Source organism: Gymnogyps californianus, chromosome 24 (genome assembly GCF_018139145.2).
Source record: "Gymnogyps californianus isolate 813 chromosome 24, ASM1813914v2, whole genome shotgun sequence".
NCBI lineage: Eukaryota > Metazoa > Chordata > Aves > Accipitriformes > Cathartidae > Gymnogyps > Gymnogyps californianus.
In genome coordinates, this window is record NC_059494.1 from 2,798,084 (window position 1) to 2,816,423 (window position 18,340).

The following is an 18,340-nucleotide window of genomic DNA, read 5'->3' on the forward strand; positions in this document are numbered from 1 at the left end:
AATTGCAGAAGACCCTTGATGATTGCTTGCTTGTTTAGAATAGAAAGCTCCCTCCAGCCCTTGGAGAGGAGCATAGCGCACACATGTTCTCACACGTGGCCTGACAGAAGGTGAGGATGTGTTTTCTGTCATTACCATGGCAATGGTGACTGTCCTCCTCTCCCTGTTTTCAAGGCTTGGAGAATCCGTAGGCAGTTTGGTGTGTGGGAAGTCAGAGGAAGGGATGGTGGAAGAGCAGATCCCATCCTCTGTGACAGAGGGGGACACCTGCACATGGTATTCTACCTGGCACCATCTTGGTCCTTTATAATCCAGAGGCAAGTCATTTAAGCTGCCTTTTGCCTCTGCTGCTAAACACGAGGCTGGCCATCTGGGCTCATGCAGCCTCAAAATTTGCCCTAAATAGGCAGATCTCCAGATCCTGGGAGGCTGTGGAAGGCAATATGAATAGTTTGCACGTGGCATCTCAAAACCAGCTTTTCAGTCGGAAAGTCAGCATCCAGTGTGAGTTCTTCCTCCTTCAGTTTTCCTGCAAAGCTGGTGCCCTTATTCTGCCCTGGACAGTGGTTAGCCTTGTGCATTTGCTCATGTACTGTTTAGGACACCAGGGAAGCCAGCTATTGAACACAGGTGCCTCCCCTCCACCACCACGACCCCATATCAAATCTCACAGGACCTGTCAGAGTTCTTCAGAATAATTAATCTATTTCATATCCTCTTCTAGCACCATCCTGCTGCCCCTGTATTGAATATGAAGCTGGTTAGATGTGAAGCTCCAATAGTGAAAATCTACCATCTGTGTCCCTGCCGCCATTCAAACTGCCTGTTTTTTCCTTGCAAGTTACTTGATCTCATTTTGATTCAAATTCTGTCCCCTCCATCCCTGGTGTGGGACGTCTTGCGAAACATGTTTTGCTCCTCACCTCTGCGTCCCGTGTGCCAGAGTTAGAACTGGAAAGACCAAGGTGGCGTTGCTTGGCTTGTCTTGCTCTCCAAGAGCACTGTCTCCAAGACAGTCTGTCTCCGAGAGCTGCTGAACAACCTATTTCCAGGGGCAGTGCTGATGCTTAGAGGCAACAGGGAATAACTAACCTGCAGTGACACAAGAAGGTAGCAGCTGCTGTTGTATCTATGCTTACATAGCTCTAACTTCCAGCATGTTTCTCCTGTCAATTAGCACGAACCTTTGCAGGAAATTGCCAGGCTTAGCCCAGGCCAAAGAAGCTTTCTAGCAGTGGGTGATGTTGGGGTCTCTTCCCCTCCTCTACCCTCTTCCCATTAGCCTTGTTCCAGATTTGTGCCACAGATGGCAGATTTTCACTCCAGTTTTGAGACAGAAGGATGTATCAGAGGCTGTTTTTATTTCCACTGAATTGAACTATAACCCTTTGCTGCTTAGTCTCTCTCTCTCGCTCGCTTTTTAAAACCTTCCTGCCGTCTCCTGTGTGGAGATCTGCCCAAGTACACGCTCCCCCCACCTCTTTCTCTTTCAAGCGCTGTCTTTCCAACCTTTGTCCTGATAGCTAACCAGCCTGCTTTATTAACCTTAGCTAGTTCCTAACCCTAACTAGATGCTAACTTTTCTCTAGCAAATAACCTAACCTCTGAACTAGAAGCTGAGTATAACTAGAATCTAATATCCTAACACTATAATACCTCTCTTCCCTCATCTCCTTTGAAAAATAAAGGTGAACTGTAATCAGTGTCTATATATTTTTACCTTCTATCCTGAAAATGGAGGATTGAACCGCAGCACAAGGATGAGCAGGGCTGAAGAATAAGGAGGGAAGGGGTTTTCTGGTGGTTAAGGCAGAAGATTGGCACGCAGGAGGCTTTGACTCCTGTTCTTGCCTCTGCCACAGAGTTCCCTCTGTGACCTTGGGCAAGTTGCTTCACCTCTACCTCGGTTTCCCCATCTGTAAAGCGGGGTTAATAGTGCTACTCTACCTCACTGGGGGAGAGGAGAGAGTGTAAGGCTGATATTTATCATTTAATGTGCTATACAAGCCCTGGCTGGGAGGTGCTGCAGAATGACAGCATTGTTACCATTGCAGAGAAGCTCTTGCGTTTCTCCCTAGTAAGAGGCAATACCTGTAATTGCGGAATCTGCCCTGTTCTCAGGATTGGGGTAAAAACCAAGCAACTAAAACCCCTCCTTTGATAAGCTGTGTGACAAGTTTGAATGCCACTGTGAGCAAAAGGACCTGCCGTGTTTTCAAAGGAAGATGGTTGCAACCTCAGGAGGTCAAACGGGGGGACAGTGATTTTACCATTGACTGTGGCATGGTTCACCAGCCACAATGTCACTTCCTCTCATCTGTGAGACCTGCCTAGGCAGAAGACTTACGTTAGGCACTTAGCGACAACTGGAGGAGGTTTGAATAAAAATAACCCAAGGGAGATGCAGTCAACAGGCAAGTGTAGCAGGACTCTTCTCTCTCCATACAACCCCTCCTGCACTGGCATTAGGCAGGCTTCCAGAGCAGTTGCGTGAGGCAGCCCTTTCACTTGTACAGTAGCATGGCCTTCTTTAGTGCAGAGCATCTGGCTTCAGTCTCTGTGTGGAGCCACTGAAGGATAACTGAAGGTCCTGATAAGGACATGCATTGAATTCCTCGCACATCTGTGCCAATAACTAAAGTTTGGAACTGGGAATTTGCTAGCAAAGGTGGGATCAAACCTGCAACTCTTAATGTGATGCAAGGTACCTGGATGTCACTTTCCCTGTCTGGGCTAACATGGCCATAATTGCCAACCCTTTTCCCCAGGAGCGATGAAGATAAATGTAGGTTCATCCTATGTTCTGCAAGTAGCAAACAGTAATGTTAGCTGAGAGCTTGAAGATTTTCTTTGCATTCTTAGCAACGAAATGGAGCCAGTCTTAAGACTTTTCAAGCCAAGTGCTATGGAGGCTCTGTAAACAGCCAGCTGAATTGGACTGCCTTGAAAAGGGCATCCTCGCCTTAAGTACCCCGAGCCCTCTTCAGTCTGTCCCTATAATTTTAGATGAGGTAGAACAGGAGGTTTCCTACTGGGAACAGTCTTCCTTGACTCAGGTCCTTTTCCCACGGGCAGTCCAGGTGGTTGGGGTTTTACAGTCTTTTCACTTATTTTCTTTGTTTTCTTTGCAGAAGGTACACCGATCCGAGGTAAGACACCCCCAACTCACTCACTCACCCACTCTCCAAACACTTCTCTCCACTCAGTTCCTGTTTCATTGACCTGTGCTCAATGCGGATTATTGCTGTTGTTGTTGTTATGTTTTCTTGTCCTGCTTCACCTCTGGATATTTCTTTTTTATACCTGTCTTTATTTTATATATGGTTATAATGTCCTTTTTTGTTTGCTGGGTGCACTTGGTAATACTGATACTGTTATTCTAATAACACCTCAGGCTGTGCTGCCTCAGATTTATGGCAGAGTTTTAAGAGCTAATCTCTCCAGGACTGTGAAGGACTGAAGTTTATCTTGAGCATTAAATGCTATCAAAGCTTGGTAAATACTTAGGACCTTCTCTTGATTGGTGCAAAGTGCTCCCGAGCCACTGATGGTGGTGAAAGTTTTCCAATCCGTTGCTCAGTCAGATCTTCAGCACTTACCATCTCAGCGTACTCATTTGTTTGGCTTCAGAGCCTTCTTTCCCATTCCTCCCCACTCTCTTACCCTTAGGTTTCTCTGGGAAAGTTACCCGTGGTAAGTAGCTTCTGCACTGTCTCTTTAACGGAGCCAAAAAGGTACTAGACCTCAAGCTGTCACTGAAAGTCGGCAGGAATTGGGTATGCACCCCTTGGAAGACCCTGCTTTGGTTTTATCTACACTGGCAAATTTAGAAGTCCGTAATTCTCTGCTGGTAAAAGCAACAGGAGGTGCTGTAGGTGAGATTTACTTTTTCACACATCATCTCTATTGGCTCCTGACAAGTGCTGAAAACTCATTGACCTCTCTACAGTATAATTTCCACCATTGCATTCACCAGCGAAGCTGCAGTGGTCAAGATGAAAGGGGTGAGTCCGTATTCCCCTGGCGAAGCTGCCTGCCTGCAGTTCATGGTTCTGTTCCTGCTCTGCAGTGTGGCTTCGTCTCCCCTTGTGTATGCTCAGACAAGCAATGCTCATGAGCCACACAAAAAATTTGTCTGGAACCAGTGGAAGCAACCCACGGATTTGTCCAAATTAACAGAATGTCGTGGTTTAACCCAGCCGGCAACTAAGCACCACGCAGGTGCTCGCTCACTCCCCCCACCCAGTGGGATGGGGGAGAGAATCGGAGGGGAAAAAAACCCCAAACCAACAACCTTGTGGGTTGAGATAAAGACAGTTTAATAGGACAGAAAGGAAGGAAAATAATGATAATGATAATAATAAAATTACAATAATAATACTAAAAGAATTAGAATATACAAAACAAGTGGTGCACAGTGCAGTTGCTCACCACTCACCAACCGATGCCCAGTCAGTTCCTGAGCAGTGATCCACCCCTCCTGGCCAACTCCCCCCAGTTTATATACTGGGTATGATGTCATATGGTATGGAATATTCCCTTGGCCAGTTTGGGTCAGCTGTCCTGGCGGTGTCCCCTCCCAGCTTCTTGTGCACCCCCAGCCTTTTTGCTGGCTGGGCACGAGAAGCTGAAAAATCCTTGACTTAGTGTAAACACTACTTAGCAACAACTAAAAACATCGGTGTGTTATCAACACTGTTCTCACATTAAATCCAAAACATAACACTATACCAGCTACTAGAAGAAAATTAACTCTGTCCTAGCTGAAACCAGGACACAGAAATTTCTAGGAAAACTCACTGACCAGCTCTCCACCAAAGTGGAGCTTTCCGATGACAGAGCATGCTTGAGCTGTAATTCAGTATGAAATATGCTCAGCTGGTGTCTCAGTGTGAAGCTTCAGTCTATTTGGTTTCTAACTCTTGTTATGCTGAAATACCCACAGATTCTTTTGAAATGAATTTAGTTTGGTTTAGTGGCTTGGGTGGGGTTTTTTTGTTTTTTAATTCTATCTGTTCTGCCTTTGAGAGCTACCAGGCACAGTGGATGCTGGCGGGAGTCGCACTATCACACCCCATCCCTGTCATAAATACTCTCACAGCCTCACGTCTTCCCACGCAAGCATCCTTTTTCACCCGTGCACACACAGAGGAACACGAGCTCCGTGTCCTCCTCATGTGAACACATTGGTTTTTCCTTCCTGAAGAGGCTGTATCTGCAACCAACAATGATATCATTTGCACTTTTCTCACTTGAGATTTTATCAATAATATTACGCTGAGCTGGAATTGTTTGGCTTTCATATTTAGGGTTTTTTCCAGAGATGCGAGTTAAGAGTCTTACCACATGTGAGCTCTGTCCATATCTGTAGTATAATCACGTACTCCTAATACATAAAACATTTGATAGCCTGTTGAATTATTTATGTAGTATGTATTTTAACTGGAGTTTTGCAGGGATGAAGCCTTCTGAGGTAAATGAGGCAATTTTCTTCCATGTAGTTACATGCTGCATATCTCTGCATGTTTGCTTACAGGAGTGTTTAGTATGGGCTCTGGGTATAATCTTATAGGGTGCAATAATGTACAGGTTTAAGAAAAACCTTAATCCTTTTGGCCCAGTTGGTGTAAACCACACAGGCAATTTTGAAGTTCCAATGCAGTATTTACAGGGTTTTCCCTTGGGAATATTCGCTATCGGTACGGTGCTTTTCACACTGAGTCTTACCTCCTGTAGGCTTCCTGTGAATCAGGTATTTAGGCACAAAACAAAGGCAGCGGTGATAAAAATGCTCCAGGGATCCTAGGCAGTGGATGAAAAAGCCTTTCACTTTTATGGTCACTGCTTCAAATCGAGCAAGGGAAAGTCAACTGCCTTCTGATAGATTTCTGGGGATCACAGTAATATGGATTACTGAAGTTGATTTCATGAGTTCTGGTGCAGAATGCCTGCATTGCAGAAGCCACAAAAGTTGGTACTTCTGCTGATCATTTCAGTACAGAGAGTAACACTTAGTATAGAGGGGGGTATTAAATTTTCTCTTCCTGTTGGTTATGTGTCCAGCCATCGTGCTGAGCACAGACATTAGCTGATGTCGGCAGAGGGCTCGGTGCTTCCAGAGCTCATAGCCCAAGACCCCCAGGCAGTGTCCCAGTGTGTATTCGCCCAAGGGGAGGAAAAAGCAAAACATTGATGCTATTGCTCTCTCTTAAAAACAAAGCAAAATGGTGACGATCGTGTCTTTGCTGCGGTCTTCTTCTCTCCTCCCAGGTGGCCTGCAGATTGAAAGCAGCGAGGAGACAGACCAGGGGAAGTATGAATGTGTCGCCAGCAACAGCGCCGGAGTGCGCTACTCCTCCCCTGCTAACCTTTACGTGAGAGGTAGGGAGCGCATCGGCTCACAACACTGGCAAATATCTCCCTCCCCATGGCCTTTCTTTGTCCCCAGCTGTTTGATTCGATCCTATCCCTGAGCGCAGGGGAAGCACTGGTGTTAATCGGTTGGATCCTTACAGTGCGCTGCTGAGCTTGCAGGGGGATCCTGGTGCACCCTGACTTCCTCACCATTGCTGGTGGCTCCAGCTACCACGCCAGAGTTGCAGAGCAGCAATACAAGGATGTGTCACCCACAGCAAAGTCAAGCGTGACCCAAAATAGTGTGCCCAAGAATCTGCCAGCATCAGCCTGCAGTGCCCAGAGGGGAATGAACAGCTTTGGCTGCAAAGAGGCCATAATCCCCTTTTCTCCTCCAGGATCCCTGCTCTCTGGAAGTGGGAAGGTTTCAGTTCTACTGGTGTGGGTGTGAGAGGAGGGGAGGACCCTCTCAGCCCCCTCCACTGAGCTCTCTGTCCCCCGGATCTCACCAGATTGCAACAGGAGGGTGCATTCTCACTTCTCGCCTAAGTCCCAGCTGGTTTTCCCTTTGCCAGCAGTAATTTGTCACTGGTTCCTTGGGCATGAACGCTGGCCGTGGGCACAGACTCACAGAAAGCTGGAGACGGCCAGCAGACATCTCTGCCGCAGTGACAGATTCCTTCACCCATGTAGCAGGGGGAACAGATGACAGGGGGATTGGCTTCTGCTTGATGCCTCCTCGATGTTCTCGCACCCAGTGGGGCAATAGCCTTTCTGCTTTCTTTGTTATTTTATTTTAATCTTTCTGACCTGTAATATTTTGTGTGTAGCTTTGGTTTAATATCTTTCCACAGCAAAACCCTTTTGGTAATGAGAAAGCAGGGCTGGTCCTTCTCGCTTTTTTAAAAAAGAAAAATACCATTGGGAGGAAAAAAGAAAAGTTACATCCCAGCAAACTGTTCCCATTTCCATCCCATCGACAGAGGAAGCGCCTCCCACCTACACTCACGTTAACTCTGCAGTCAAATGCAGAGCCATGCTCCTGTGTGCACTCCTTTCTCTCTCTCTTTCTCTCTCTCTCGTGTCTCACGCTCACTAAATCACATGCACATGGAGAGAAGGCTTTTAATAATTTAATGTTTCCAAGCTAAATTTTTAAATAGCCTTTTGTGGCCAGCTGGAAAATTGCGTTTGAAATTTGCCCTGTCACCCGGGCCCTGAAATTATTCTTTTGGGAACGTAAATCTGGATCTGATACTAATTCAGGGCTAAATCCTTCGCAGACAGCTTAGCTGGAATGTTTTGGGTTCCTTTTTTTAAAAAAAAAAAAAAAAATCAGGAAAAAAAGTGGGGATTTTTCATTATTCTTTTATTTATAAATTTCCTCTACCTTTCTGGCCACTCGGAAACTACCCAGGAGACAAAGGTTGTAACCATGGTGTTGCTTGTCTCCGCACCTGGATAAGAGTCGGCTCCAGGTGGATAGCCCTCTTTCTATCCAAGTTATCCTGTGTGTACCTGAGGCCTGCCTGAAAAACAAAGCCAGCATTAGCCGGCCGAGAGAGTGCAGAAAACACCGTGTAAGCAAGCTCGGCCTGTGGTTTGGGTGTTTTTCATGCTGTTTTAATTCCTTGTTTCTTGTGTGTTAATATCGTGGAAAGGTAACAAATTTCTGAAATGGATTTGCTTTGGTGGGAGGGAAAGTTCATGCACATTTTTCTTCCCGTTTTTTGTTTTAAAAGAGTCTCGAACACTCTTGTGTTTCCAATTGACTTGTTTCTCCCATAACATGCTTGTCTCTATAGAACACCTGGGATAGGAGTTGTAAGTTTTAACATTGCAAGGAAATGTTTTGGTTTTGTTTGGCTTTTCTTTTCTTCTTCTAATTATTTCTTTTTCCTTATTCAGTCCCATTGTGGAGTTAGTGCAAGCAGAGCCGGGTGTGGGGGCTGGTGGGACCACGGGCTGGGGGAGCGGATTTCCAGCTTGGGATCTCCTTTGTATCGGGTCTTCTCTGCCTGGTACAGGTTCCGCTCCCCCTTCTCTAAAGAGCAGATGCACTTAAAGAAGTGAGAACTCCTTTCTGGGGTTGGCACCTCTGTCGGGTGCTGATTCTGAGTTAGGATTGCTCACGGTCTGACCTCTGTACAGAGCTTGGTTGTTCTTAAAGAAAAGGTATCTAGCTGGATGGGAGGGGGAAAGTTAGGAAGGCAGGAAAGAGGGTCGTTACTATCTTCATTTTTTTTTTTCCTTTCTTTTTATTTTGGTTAAGAGAAAAAAACAATCAATTTGCAGCTGACAGCCTTGAGAAGGCCTTTTTTTACTCTCTCTGTGTTTCCCCTATTTTTCTCTTCTCCTCATGTCATTGTGTTCCGCATCAAACCCCCTTAACATCCCTCAGAGCTACGAGAAGGTTGGTGTGGTTTTTTTCTTTTTTACTTTCTTTACCCACATTTTTACATTCTTAAGAGAAAAAAATAAAAAAAATAAAAAAATAAAAAGAGAAAAAGCAAGAAATCTTTAAGATGAGCGAGACCCGCCCGTTCCTGGGTCTCGCAGAGATGAGTTGAGTTGCATTGTGGGCCTCTCTATGCATCCTTTGGTAATGTTGCTGAGTTCTTGCACTTTTTTGTCGTCATGGTTACCTTGCCGTTTGGACATTGGGCCTGATGCATGATAGGAGAATGTAACAATCTTCTTTGCATGCCACTTTTTAAATTAATTATGAATTATTTTTTCTATATATAAATATGTATAGTTTGGTTTTTTTTACAATTCTGGTTTATTTGAAGTGGATTTACTCTTACTTTCTAAATTTTTTGTTCTGTTGGGTTTTTTGCTTTCTCTTGATTTCCTATTTCAGTTTTGATTGGTTATGCTGTGCTGTAGTTTATTCCAAACGCATTGTGAGAAGCCAGTGTTCCTGCCCACCCGGTGGTAACTGAACTCCTCAATCCCTCCAGGAGGAAAGGAGTCACACAGCTCTAACGCCTGTCCATGGAAGCCCTGCTATTTGGGACAAGCCTTTGTTTTGGGGGGAGGGAGGGATCTGGGAAGTGGAAAAGATGGTGAGAAGCCAGGGTGTCGTTCCAAGAGTTAGAGCAGACCCTGGGTCACGTTATTACTTACATATTTCTTGGAGGTGTGGCTCTTGTTCCACATCCTACACACAAAGAAAAACCCTGATCCCTGCTCTGAAGGGCTTCCCCAGCGATGCAGAACTCACTCACTGGTAACTGGCCATTTCCCTCCAGTAATACCTAAGACACTGCGTACGGGAGCTAATCTGCTCTCAGCCCAGGATGGGTAGAGACAGAAAGCTTCCTGCTGTGTTACTGAATCACAGGCAGTTGTCTTTCCATTAGCACCCACGTGTGCGTGGTGGAGAGCCCCGTCATCAGGCAGTGCCTTGTCTCATCAGCAGAGCTTGGCAGATTCCCTTGTAGGAGGGTGATGCCTCGTCCTTGCAGTGTCAGAAATGAAGGGCAGCCAGCCAGCCGCCTTCTGCAGAAGGGTAGCTGGATCTCGTGGCTCCGCCTCTCCCCATTTACCCTCTTTCTTCCCTATCATTTAACCATTATTGCCTGGCTATAGTGCCTATTGCACCTTGAAAACCAGCCAGATAGAGCCCTCCTTTCTAAAGGAGCGTGGAAAGAGAAATGCAGCAGTGGTAGACACTAAAAGAGGCTGCTGGAACACATCTGGCAGCTGCATCTCTATTGTAAACAGCAACAGGAAATCTGACAAGTTACATTCTAGCTGAAAATGCCTCTTTTCCCTCTTCTCATCTCCCTGTTTATCCCCATTAAGCTTCTGTTGCCTCCCATGTGTGCATCCTGAGCAGGTGAGCCACATGGGATAGTAAACAGGTGGGTTTTTTGCAGTGTGTTAGTTGTGCCATTAGTGCTTGGTGCTTTTGCCCTGTGCAGAACTGAATGCCCTTCCTTTCCCTGTTTATGCATTTCCCTCTGCCCATCAGTCCTCACTACTCAGTAATCTACCAAAGGAGTGGCTTTCCTAGTGTACAGGTATTAAAGCTGTGTGATTTTTGAGAAATCCAGTGCAGTATTGACACAGTATCTGTCTCTCTCTTTCTCTATCTCTCTCTTTCTCTCTGTCTGTCTTTCTCTTTTTCTTAAAATGCTGAGATTTCAGTGCTCGGACCCTCAGTGCTGGTATTCCCCCCTCCCCCTTTCAAGTCTCTCCCCCTCTCCCCTTAGATACAAGGGTACCACTCCGAAATGCTGCACTGTTGATAATGTCTTTCTGAAGCGGCCAGCTGTGGCTCTTCTAACTTTGATGCCAACAATAGCCAAAAGACATCCCCCAGCCCCAATGCTCTATTTAAAGAAAAAAAAAAAAAGGGAAGAAGAAAAAAAGGCTTGTTCTATTTAAAAAGAGCAAGAGAGAAGGAATAGTATTTGAAATGAGGTGTTCCCATCCCACCTCCCTCCTGCCTAGGACTAAAAGGTGATAATCACTACTAATTACAGGATTTTCCTTCATGAATAGGAGTTTGAGTTTCAGGATTTAGGTGCAATTAAAAAGGGATTTATACACCATTGTTTTTTATTTGTTTATTTTATCTTTTATAAAGTATTTCTAACATGTCCAAACTGCACTCCTGCTGCTAGAATCTCTTGTGATCTGAGAAGGTTTTAAGATTAAATTCTTCCTTAAGAGCCAATAAAAATAATAATAATATCAACAACAATAAACTAAAGCTAAATTGGATGTAGTCATGATAGGCTGGAATGACACTGGGCGAGGAAATAGAGACTTGATACCTGGCTAAAAGAGCTCATATGGTTTGCTAGAAGTTACGGGCATGGTCTTGAAATCATTGGTTAAGGGTTTGCCTTGTGTATTATTACAGATCAGATCATGCCATGGTCCAAAATAACAGAGGCTGCTAACAGGGAATTTCCAAGGTCAAATGCAGAAGTATCTTTACGGAGACCCACAGAAGCAGATCAGAAGTAGGTGAGATGAATTCTGCCACCAGCCTAGGGTGTATGAAAGTTTCTGGTCTGAGCCAGTTGTCCAGATTTCACCTGTAGCCAGTGAAAAGAAAGACACAATTCTAGCGGGCAAGTCAGCACACCTTAAGATGGAGATGCTGATTTTTATGGGAGCTATGCAACTCACCTGGCTTTCAGAAGTCTCATTGGATGCTTCTCTGTATCCCTAGGGCCACAAATACCATCAAACTTGGGGCCCATAGTGATTGCAGGAAAGGACAGATTCAAAGTTCTGTGTATCAAGAGATGTCTGTCTCACTGCTGGTGTTTGAGAGCTTCATGCCTCTCCTTGCACAGCGACAGGGACTTGCTTAGCACAGGGGAGGCTGGTTTGAGAGCCTGGCAGTTCTCATAGCTAATCAGAAAGCGAATGTCTATGTACATGCTGCATGGCCTTCTTCCAGCTAGGATGGAAGGGAAACATTTTTGGCCTTTTTAAGAGGCTTTGAATCTCGCCCAAAAGGGCTGAGATGCTTACTCCGCTTTGGTGGATAAAACTAGGTTGAATCACTCATACCTGGCAGTATTTTTCTCCAAGCATCAGTGAGTCAACACATGCAGGGTCCAGGCTTTGCCCCAGGGAGGGCATATGTCTGCTTGTCCAGGATCTATGGCCACAGCTGTTTTACCCCCTTGAAACGGAGCACTTTGTAGCTCTCCTCTTAAGTTTGAAAGCTTCAGGCTTCCACCTCGATTGCTCTCTTTTGATCCAAATAGCCAGCTGCTTGGCTCAAGATAGAGCACTGTATGTAAGGACTGAGTGTCTCTGCATGCTCTTCCATATTACAAAGGGAAAGGAAGAATGAACAATGCACCGAGAGCTGTGTGGGCTGTGCTTTAGCAACCTCTGAGTATGCAGAGCTGCTGCTGTTGGTACAGGACAAATTGTCGTGGTTGAATTTACCAGAATTAAAAATTTTCCCCTCTTTCACACAGTGGTGCCCTTTCAGGAGTTACAAAAGGCAGCAGTTGTGGTGCTGCAGGGATAATCCTTTTTCCCCTTCGCTTGAGCTTCTTGTTCCTCTGCTCTTTTCAAGCCCAGGGAGTTTTAAATGGTTCAGCAGGCATTTAAAACAGCGCAGTGCACTCGCTGTGCCTGCTTGGGCCTTGCCTCTTCTGCTGCGGGAGTCAAGTACAGTGCTTAGTCACCCAGAATCAGGTTCTGCAGCCCAGGTCCTGCTGAGAACATTTTAAATATTTTTTTAAGGCTCTCTGGAAAACCTCAACTCATTGAGAGACCAAAGATGAAAACAGGCCAGGGCTAAACACATAATAGCAAAACTAGTTGAAATCAATTAAAATAAAAACCATAGAAAACGCAGAAATAGTGTGCCTAGGACCTCAGGAAATAAAGCTTCAAAATATATTAAAATGTGACTAATTTAACAAATAATTTAGCCTGTAGCTGCTCATGGGTTAAGTTTGGCTCATGTAATTTGGCCATCAAACCAGAGCTGCCGGTTGCTCAGCCCATCCCTCAACAGACAAGTGGAACAGTTGTAAGCTTTTCACTTTCAATGCCATTTAGAGGTTAGAAGGAAATAATTTCACTTGCACTATAGATTTAACAAATAGCCACAAGGTCAAAACAATGATATTTTAAAATGTAGGCATTTTAATACCTTTTTAGACTAGCATTGATAAATTCTTTAATGGAAAAGGAGGGAGGCAGAACCACCGCTAGTTTGTACAGCTGCCCCTGTAGTGCCATTTTCCGGGGGCTGGAGTTCAGGGAGGGAGAGTTCTGTGACAATTTTTAAGCATTACGTTAGCACTTCCATGGGTGGGGGAGCGCCCTGTCCGTGTTTGGGGTGTCCTCAGCTCTGAAATTCTAGTTTAAAACCAAACAAAGCAAACAACTTTGCTGTGTTTCTGCAGAAGGATTTCTCAAGGGTATCAGGAAATGGAAATGGATACAAAAAGCCACCCCCCAAAAAAAAAATCAAAACTATATATATGTGTATATATATGAAAATCTCTCTATAGAGAGCACTTTGCAGGAACACTGTGCTGTACTGATCTCGAAATCTCTGCCTGCCTGTGTCTCTTACACCTTTTGCATTGCTGTTCTCTTTGTTTTAGGGGAAAAAATTAGATTACACCTTGTCAAATTAAAATAACAAAAATAAAATAGTAAAGTCTGTGTTTAATGTTACAGAGCTGCTTGAAAAACAATTGGGTTCAGATTACTTTATATTCAATCCTGTAAAAAGCAACAGAAAAAAAAAAAGAGTTACAAAAGACCAGAGATGTTCAGCCAGCCTGTCACTCAACTAATGTGTATTTTTAAGTGGAAAAGTAACAATGATTGGGAAGGTAATGGATTTCCTCCAGACCAAATCCAAGCCTTGGTCTCATTCTTTATTTATCTACCTATTTACTTATTTATTTTTATTTACCGTGAAGGAAATTAGGAAGGAGATGGGCATGAGGAGGGAAGTGTCTCGTCCTCTGGAGGGACGGAGGTCGGAAATCCAAACCCGAACAGCGTCTCGCCCCAGCGGAATGAACTTGTAATTGGAATGGGAGAGGGAGAAGGCAGAGGCGGCTGCACGGACAGCACAGGGGCAGGGACGGACCACCTTTTGGGCGGGGAGGACAGGTGTAATCTAAGCTTCACTAATAACGTAGAGGCTGCACATTATTTTGGCACCCTTTCCCCTACCCCCTCCTCATTTTGGAGCAAGACGGAATGACTCCTGTCTCACCAAAATGGCCAATAATGTCCGCCTTCTCACCTCATTTGGAGCAGCAGCTTGCTGAGTGTCAAAATGTTTAATACCATTTGGTTTTGTTTGGTGCTTTCAACCAGTCACTTCACTTTTTGTTTCCTTTTTCGATTAATTTCTTCTTTAAGATATAAAATATGTTTATCTTTTAGTTGGTTTAATGTGAATCGGGGTTTGAAGTGACGGGTTCTTGTCTAGTACGTTCTCCTTTCCCCACCTTGCTCCTCCTCCAACATTTTTCTCCCTGAGCTAATCTGGAAGGGGCTTAAAAAGTGGAACTGGTGGGTTTCCTCAGCACAAACTGGTTGGTTGGTCCTCAGATTTCTCTCACTAGCAGCGTCCTGGGAACACATTTTAAGGATGGATTCTGGTGTTGCAAAAGTCAACCCTGGATCTCCCAGTGTCTCTTCCGATCAGGTCTGTAAATCTGTCCCTTTCAAAAACATCTCTCGCCTTGTGGACCCCAGCTCTCTTTGTAACTGAGTGGTGGTGGTGGGGAACCTTAGCGATGTTGATTGGTACCTTCTTGTTGGAAAATAATGCACCAAAAATGCCACTCACAGAACACAAACTGGGTTAACCTCTCTGCATCCGTGAGCAGCAACAAAACCAATTGGCTTTAAAAGGGTGTGAAAAGTTATGGATCTGTTCCGTTTCTAATGAAGGTTATGTTAAGCAGAATTTGGGGTGCAGATTTGCCTGTGTGAAATACTTATCCAACAGACAATATTAAACAGACTCATAACTAACTGCACTTAAGAAATCTTTCTGTGCCTCAGAAATGGCTTCTCTGCATCGAAGTAGTTTGACTTGCATCACAAATGTCCAGCTCCAGTTCTAAAATCTGGTTCTATCAGTAACAAGCTGTATCCTTGTTTGAAAAAAAGCTCCTGAGAGTTTTTTGGCCATTGAAAATGTGTGTTTGTGTGTGCCTGCTTGTGTGTGTATATCGGGAGATGTTGCACATGCACATGGAGCATGCACATATGTGTATGCATGCAAGGTTGGCTTCGTAAAACAGGTCTGACAAAGCTGTCATGGAAACCAAACATCCCTGAAACTCAGGGAAGGTACTTCTTGAAACCAGAAATTGGTAAAAGTATTAGACGAGTGTCTATGAAGTAGAGCCCTGACTGCCCCATCCCAACTTTCCTTTCCAGAGAGGGCAGTTCTTCTTTTCTTTCCAGTCCTTTGAATGTGTTGGATAGCAAAATAGAAGGAATCTCTTCACCACATTTTTTACATGTAAAATGTCACTCTTTCAGCTGCTATGCGTGAAACCCAGCTGGACCCAGAGCTGAAATTGTTCTTGATTCAATCTCTAGCTGCACTTCAAGCTTTCTTCTCACCACTGCTTTCCTCCTCCTAAACCCTGACCTAAACACTGACCCAGAGATTCTCAGCTTGACAAATCTCATGTCAAACAGCCAAAGCAGAGTGGTATAGCAATTAAAATAAACAGCAGCATAATGGTTCTTGGTATCCAGAGATGAGCTCTCTAAGTATTTCCTGTTACAGTAAATGCAGTTGTCACAGCCCTGAGCCATAGCAGGGATGTATCTAAGGACTCTCTGAGGTCTCCAACATTTAATGTTGGAGTTACTTTCACATCCTAGACTGGTGTGTGGATGTTTGTGTATTTGTGCACACACAGGAGTGTCTAGCTTTTTTTAAACCAGGATGCACAACCGAAGTGCTGCTGCCTGATTGGGTCTTGCCATTAGCCTGCCGCTAACCCTAATACAAATTCTCCCTTTTCACAGAATGCGCGTTGTTTTGGGCTGGCATCCAGATGTGCTGGTTGCTTCCCATTAGTTAAGTGTGATAAATGCCGTTAAAACAGCCAAAAAGTAATGCTGCCGTGAGACCCCACGAAGCTGACCTAAACCCCTGGGTGCTGCGAGGAGGGTAGGGAGAATTGCTTTGCAGTTGTTTGTGAGCGTGCTCTGCACGGCTACGGCTCCGTGGCCCTGAGCTTGTGTTTTGTGAGTGGATCTCTTCCCTTCCCTGCCCAAAACCACGCAGACAGCAGCAGTCTGTTCCCTTCAGACTCCGATTCTCAGCACTCCACCATACATCAAATGATGCTTTTCAGTTATTAAATTCTGGTTTGTTCTTCCTTTTTCTTTCTTTTTTTTTTTTCTTTTCTCTTTCAGTTTGGTTTTATTTCTTTGTGATTAGCCTCAGTTTGAATTAATTGTCTTGTTCTGTTTCCATGACAACTCAGTGTTTGCATCCCACCTGCCGTTGTTTGTTGCTGTTGATGCTGTTTGCTGACCGGATTTTGTCCGGCATGTGTCTCCCCATTTCTCCTCACCTCTTCCCACCTTGCCTCCCCTCTCCAGAAGGTTACATATCAGCCCCTCCTCAAAAGAGTCATCCCCACCCCAGATCTGTCTGCATGTTGACCCCACTTGTTTCTTTTCAAGTTCTCTCCATGTTGTCTCAGATTGTGACCGGTGTGGTCTTCACATGGCTCCATTTTCTGAAATGCGGTACCTCCTGAAGCAGACAGTGGAAAGAAGGATGGAGTAGGCAGCAGGGACGTACCCTCATGTCTAGGGCTAAAAGTCTTCCATAGCGGTGTGACAGGAGGGAGAAAGGAGCATGTTGCCTGGTCTCTTCAGCCAGTGCTGGTGCCTGAGGTTGTGCAAATACCGTGGTACTCTCCTTACACCTTTCTCTAAGCAGAAAGTCGTCATCTAGTGTTAGTGTCCAGGTGAGTTTGCAGTCTCTCCCTCCACACTCCAGTCCTTTCTCCAGCTACATGGGACGTGAGGGCATGCTATCCATTCTCTTTGCAAATCCGTGCATGCAGGAATTCTCCTTTGACATCTCTGAGCTCCTAATGCCACAAATCTGGAAGCCTTCTCTTCCTTGCCTCTCGGTGCTGGTTCCTGGGTGATGGTAACTGGGCAGAAAAGGATCTGATAGCACGATGGGAAGAGCACACCTTTCTATGAAGACATCTGCTTGTCAGCTTGGAGGAGGAGGCAGGGGCTATATTTGGCTTTTGTTTAACAAAGCCCCACTAAATGGAAAACAGCCACTACCTCTCCTGGCAGCGCCCTTCCCATCTGAAAAGATCCGTAATGTTGACCAGCAGCCGGGGAACTGGGCTGGAAGATAATTACTAGAAAAATCCAAGACACCAGTTCCAGGGGACATCTGAAGGCAATAGGACTTGGGAAGAGTGATGGCAGGCTAAGCTCTGATGTCCTTTGCATTGCTTTTGCATGGATGTAATTGCCACTGATTTTTTAGAGAGGTTGTTCAGAAAGTTTACCTGGGAGTGGGACAGCAGGGACAGATATTTTTCAGGCCCCCAGCACTCCTAACTCTCCTGCCCCCTTGCTCACCCTCCCTGAGAGGAGTTTACTGCATGGCTGTCTGTGAAGCTGGAGGAATCCCGCACTCCTTTTCTCCTTAGGCTGCTGCTGTGCCTGCATCGGGGTCTGTATCCTTTTGTCTTCGCTTGCGGGATGGGACCTTGCCCTCAGCTCCCTCCCTAGGGCCCCTCTGATCCACTTACATTTCTCCTTTATCCGTTCTCCTGCTTTCACCCCTAAGGAAGAGCACCCACCTCGGCTATCCAGCCAGCCCAGTTAGTTCAGAAAATGGAGCCAAGGAAACCGCACCCTCCCCTTTGCGTCCATGTTCTTATTGTGTAAGGTCTGGAAGCTGCATCCACCTCTCTGCTAAGGAGATGCACAGAACATGTCACTGTTTTCTCAACGTTAAAGTTTCATTACCTTGTTTTTCTTATTAATTCTATTCTATTTATTATTCCGCCAGGGCTGAGATGTGACAATGTGAGCCACCACATTGGGTCACATCAGCTAGAAAAAGTATGCAGCATTAAAGTGGGTTTCCCCCTCCCCTCCCTCTCTTTCTCTCTCTTCTTTCTCCCTTCCCCTCCTTGTTCTCCTTCTCCTTGTCTTCCTTTCTTTCTCTGTCGCTCACTTTCTATTCAGTATCCATGTGGGCATTTGCTAGCCGCCCATAAATTATATTTCTCTGCATTTTCCTCTCTTTCTCTTTCTATCTTTTTCTCTCTCTTTTTTACCTATTTTGCATGATGTTTGTGACTCTGAGAGCTGCATCTATCGATGGAACCGTGTCAGATCTTAAAGAGGCTTCGTTAGGGTTTCTATACCCGAAAACCACAAAAATTTCATTAGAGTTTCTCATCTTTTCCACACTCTTTCTCGCTCCAGGGGGACTGCCTCCCCCTGG

At 45.2% G+C, this 18,340-nt stretch overlaps 1 protein-coding gene across 1 annotated transcript in view; it reads left to right on the plus strand.

Annotated features, from left to right (window-relative positions):
* Positions 1 to 18,340, plus strand: part of PTPRS (protein tyrosine phosphatase receptor type S) — a 164,578-nt gene that overhangs the window by 97,245 nt on the left and 48,993 nt on the right. The window contains 1 exon segment of the mRNA XM_050910677.1: positions 6,271 to 6,381. Within this exon segment, the coding sequence (XP_050766634.1) occupies positions 6,271 to 6,381 (111 nt within the window).